The sequence below is a fragment of the Leptosomus discolor genome, chromosome Z, assembly GCF_034619465.1.
Source record: "Leptosomus discolor isolate bLepDis1 chromosome Z, bLepDis1.hap2, whole genome shotgun sequence".
Classification (NCBI taxonomy): Eukaryota; Metazoa; Chordata; class Aves; order Leptosomiformes; family Leptosomidae; genus Leptosomus; species Leptosomus discolor.
In genome coordinates this window covers 50757156-50761715 of record NC_141419.1, presented here as the reverse complement: position 1 = coordinate 50761715, position 4560 = coordinate 50757156, and the positions used below count along the sequence as shown (strand labels likewise).

The 4560-nt window shown below is 63.2% G+C and overlaps 1 protein-coding gene across 1 annotated transcript; it reads left to right on the top strand.

The window, feature by feature from the left end:
- The first annotated feature begins 3147 nt into the window (after positions 1 to 3147).
- Positions 3148 to 4242, top strand: TMEM271 (transmembrane protein 271). The gene has a single exon (XM_086480367.1). It carries the CDS (start codon positions 3148 to 3150, stop codon positions 4240 to 4242), a length of 1095 nt encoding a protein of 364 aa, XP_086336493.1.
- Positions 4243 to 4560: the final 318 nt, after the last annotated feature.

Genomic DNA, 4560 nt, shown 5'->3' with positions numbered 1-4560 from the left:
TGTTTTCAGACATTTTGTCCAAAGGCAGTTGAACTTCAACATGCAGGATATGCCAATGATCTTACTCTGTATGTATGTGTGCATGTGTGTTTATAAAGTATCCTCTTACTGAAAATGAGCCACAGTGCAAAGTTGTAAATAATCATATGAAAAACTGCGTTCAGAGTGAACTGAAACATGGGAGGTTTATGCATGAATAATAAATATGTCAGGAAGCATGTTGGTAGTGGAACTTCCAGCCTTGTTGAACATCATGCTTGGAAGCCAGAGAGTGATCCTGGGGAGAAACTGGTAAGATTTGGAAAAGGTTAAAAGTAGCAAGTTGCTCCATGGCAGAAATAAAAAGGTGTAGCAGAATTACTAATTACACTATTAAACTTGTGCATCAGCCTGGCCTCTGACAATGCACAGCTTTTAGGGGTGCTATCTAATGCCAGTCTCCTGTCACAAACACAGGGAAGGAAGGGTCCATTCCTTAAAGATGACATTCAAGATGAGAAAGACTGAACAGCTGAGACAGCTGTAGGAACATGTGAAGGACCATGCTGGAGAAGCCTTGCTGCTTGTTTCCAAAACAGGAAGCAGGAAAGAAATACCAAGAAACTGTACAATAAAGGGACAATCTACCCCCAGTGGAAGGTTTGCTTTTCCTACCCTAACCATTGCCAGTTAAAGGCTGATCAATAATTTGATGCATAAAGGCTGAGATCTCTTCCTAATTTTGTATTTATTTAGTGTTAACTGAATGTTCTTATCATTCTTAATAAATCCTTTTTTGAAGCCCATTAAGCTCTTTACAGTAACAATGAAATGATACTAATCACACATTTCCCTCACATGTAAGGGACACATGTTGTGTGTCAGAGAGTAAGGCACTTTGCCCATTCTACATATAATTAGTTCATTAAGCTTTACTTCCCACTAGCTACAGCTCCCTTCCCTCCACACCCACACATGCAGTGTGTCTCCCTGGTCCCTCTGGATTGGCAGCTGGATTGAGAGTTTATATGTGCTTTCCAAGGCAACATTTAGAGTTCTGAGGTATCTCTCAACAGAGACCTCAGAAGCTAGGTGCTGTATTTTGTAAAATGCTATGTGCCCTCTATGCATCTACTTTTTAGTAGTCACAGGGACATAGGGCAAGTTCTTTTAAAGACATCTGAAGATCTTCCCCAGCAGTCTAGGCACTCACAAGCAGACCCAAGAGCAGAATCTTCACATGGCTACAGATCAGCAGACCCACATGCCTCAATCCTCAGGAGCCAGGGACAGCCTGGGTAGGGGAAGAGCTGATGATGACTATGGATATCATGCCCAGCCACCCACTCCCAAAGGGACAAGAAGAAGATTGGTCTTACCCCCACAGCCAGGGCTACAATCCAGCAAGGGGATCAGGTAGCCACAGGCCAGCCAGCCCTGGACTACCAGGATTGCTGTGTTTCCTCACATAGTCAAAGTGCTTCATGGCCCTTTGCAAACAGTGGGGAGGGGGCAAAATTCCCTTGTCTGTGTGGCCCCAAGGGGCAGGATGACATGTCCCGCTGAAGCCTCTGATACTTTTGGACAGTACCACCGCGGAGGGCTGGACTCCAGGCAGGACAGTCTCACATCAAGGGCCCTTGAAGGGTCGCTGTCCCATTGCAGGGCCCAGAAACTTCTCTCAGGGAGGAGCAGCTCCTGCAACAGAGCCCCGTGCTCAGCTGCCTGGCCCAGCTCGGGACTGCAGCAGGGTGCTGGTGCTGCTCAGGGATGTGCCAATGGGGCCTGCCCTGATGGGACAGAGGGAGCAGGGTCGCATCTTCAGAGAGAGCTAAACACCAGATCACGCCACACACACACCTCCTGCCACCAACAGGTGCATTGGCCCTGTTGGAAAGAGAAAACGGCTTAGAAAACGGCTTTCTCTCCCTTGTTTGCTCCTTTGAATGCTAATCAGCGGCGTCAGCTAAAAATACCCAGCAAGGCTGGCGTGCGCACGGCGGAAGGGTAAAATGGGGGAGCTGGAAACTCCAGGTTCCCGGAAGGAAAGGGGATAGGCAAAGAAAAGCCTTCCCTAAGACCCCCTTCCCATCCGGCGTCCGGCTGCCGGCACAGGCGCGGTCCCCCTGCACCCCTGCTCCGAGGCTGAGGTTCCCACCTCCCCTTCGGGAAGCCATCCCGGGTGATCCCCGCGGAGCCGCCGGGCCATCCGTTGCCGGGGCAGGTGGCGGCATCCCCCCCTCGCACCGGCTTTCACCCGCCGGCCCTGCAGGCGCTCACGGACGCGGTGTCCCGGGGACGCCGCCGCGGGCAGTCGGCCCCCGAGCCCCGCCGCCCACGGAGCAGCGGGCGCGGCCCGGCGGCGAGCAATCCCACCGGGGTCTGCCCGCAAAGCACAAAACAAAGAGGGGTGCTAGGGACCGCCGCCTCCGCAGGCGCGAAGGGCTTGCGGCGGTCAGCGCGGCCGGAGGGCTCGGCCCGCTGCACCAGAGCTGCCGACACACCGCAAGGCAGTCGCAGGGATGCACGGCGGCCCGCCGGCCTCCTGCAAGAGCAAGGGCTAAAAAATAGATCAATGAAATTAACGGAGAGGAGGCGAGCACGGATAAAGGCGTCAGCCCTCCGCATCGGAAGAGGCTGGGGGCTACAAAGCCCCGCCGCCTCCTGCCTTAGCTGCGCGGCCCTCGCCGTGCTCCCCGGGAGGCAGCCGGCCGGCGGGCGGCCTGCGCCCCACCCCAGCGCCATGCGGAGAGAGGGCGGGGAGTCCGGCTCCACCACCCTTGGGCCGAGGGGGGGTCACGCTGCCCCCCTGCCACCTGTGGCGGGCCGGCGGGTCGCCCCCCCCGTCCCCCGTCCCTCCGCCCGCCGCGGCTCCCATCCATAATTAATCGCCTCCCCGCAGCCGCCGCGATAAGAGAGGGCGGGCGGGGACGGGGAGGCGGCGGCGGCCGGGAGGCGGGGGGGGGAGCGTGTGCGCTCGCCGCGCCCGGCTCACTGCGGCCGGCGGGTGCCTGCCGTGCGGAGCGGAGCCCAGCCGCCCCGTCGGGGAGCGCCGCGCTCGCATGGCCGCGCCGCGCCGCGCCGCCGCCGCCGCCGCGGGGCCGGGGGGGGCCGCGGGAGGAGGATGAGGCGGGCGGCGGGGCGGCGGCGGCGGCGGCGGCGCGGAGGATGAAGTGGAGCGTGCGGGGAGCCTGCGCCGCGCTCTCCAGCTGCCTCCTGCTCGCCTGCGCCCTCAGCGCCGCCGCCGTGGGCCTGAAGTGCTTCTCGCTGGGCTCGGAGCTCAAGGGCGAGCCCTTCCGCCTGGGCACCGCAGCCGGCGCCTTCTACTCGGGGCTGCTGCTGGCCGCCGGCCTCTCGCTGCTCGCCGCCGCGCTGCTCTGCTGCCGCCCGCCCGACGAGGCGCCCGCAGCGCCAGCTCCGGCGCCGGTCCCGGCCCCAGCCTCGGCCCTGGCCCCGGTCGCGGCCGGGGACCCGGACCCGGCGGGCGGCGGCCCCGGCGCGGGGGAAGCGGCGGCCGCGCCGTCGGGGCCGGTGGAGAAGGCGCCGCCCGGGGGGCGGCAGAACTTCCTGCTGCTGGGAGTGCTGGTGTTCATGCTGGGCGTGCTAAGCGCCTTCGCCGGCGCCGTCATCGACGGCGACACCGTGTCGCTGGTGGAGAGGAAGTACTCGCACTACTGCCTGCTGCAGCCCGGCGGCGCGGCCCGCCCGCGGAGTGGCCCCGCGGCCGCCGACGGCTCCGCCGCGGCGCTCCGCTGCCAGAAGCTGCGGGACTACCAGCAAGGTTTGGTGCTCTCCACCGTCTTCAACGCGCTGGAGTGCCTCCTGGGCCTGCTCAACCTGCTCCTCGTCAAGAACTACAAGGCCTCGCAGCAGCGCGGGCGGCGGCGACGGCGGCGGCGAGCGGCCCCGGCGGCGGCAGCGGGAGGGCGACGGCGGCGGCGGCGGGGCGGTGGCGGCGGCGGCGGGCGGCGGGCGGCGCGCCACAGCCAGGGCTCCCTCTTCTCCGGCGGCGAGCCCGAGCTCAGCCCCGGGGATTGCCCCTTCCAGGCTGTCTCCTACATCAACGTGGGCGTCTTCCACGTCTTCGACGAGGCCGGCGTGGAGGTGCACTGCGGCGGCCATCCCTCCGTCGAGCTGCCCGGCTACTCGCCCATGGACCCTGAGCTCAACGCGTCCTACCCCTACTGCTACCCGCTGCCCAGCGAGCAGCCACCCGCCTACGAGGAGATCTACCCCGGGGAGCCCTGCGCTCACGGTACATAGCGCCGACCGCCGGCGGGACGCTCGGCTCCCCGCCCAGCCTCCCGCTCGCCGAGACAGCCGGGAGCGGGACCCGGCACCGGAGAGGGACCGGGAGCGGGCCCGCCAGCGTCTCGCAGCCATGGGGTTGGGGAACAGCCCTCACATCACCGACGGGATGGACCTGCTGCTGCGGGCGCAGCGGTCGGGGTGCCGCTGTGCCTCTGGCTCTGCGGAAGCTTCTCCTCCCTCCCTCCCTGCTTTCCCCTTCCTTTGCCCCCTTTGCTCCCTCACGCCGGCCCTCCGTCCGTCTGTCCGGCTCCGTCCGCCGCCGGCTGAATT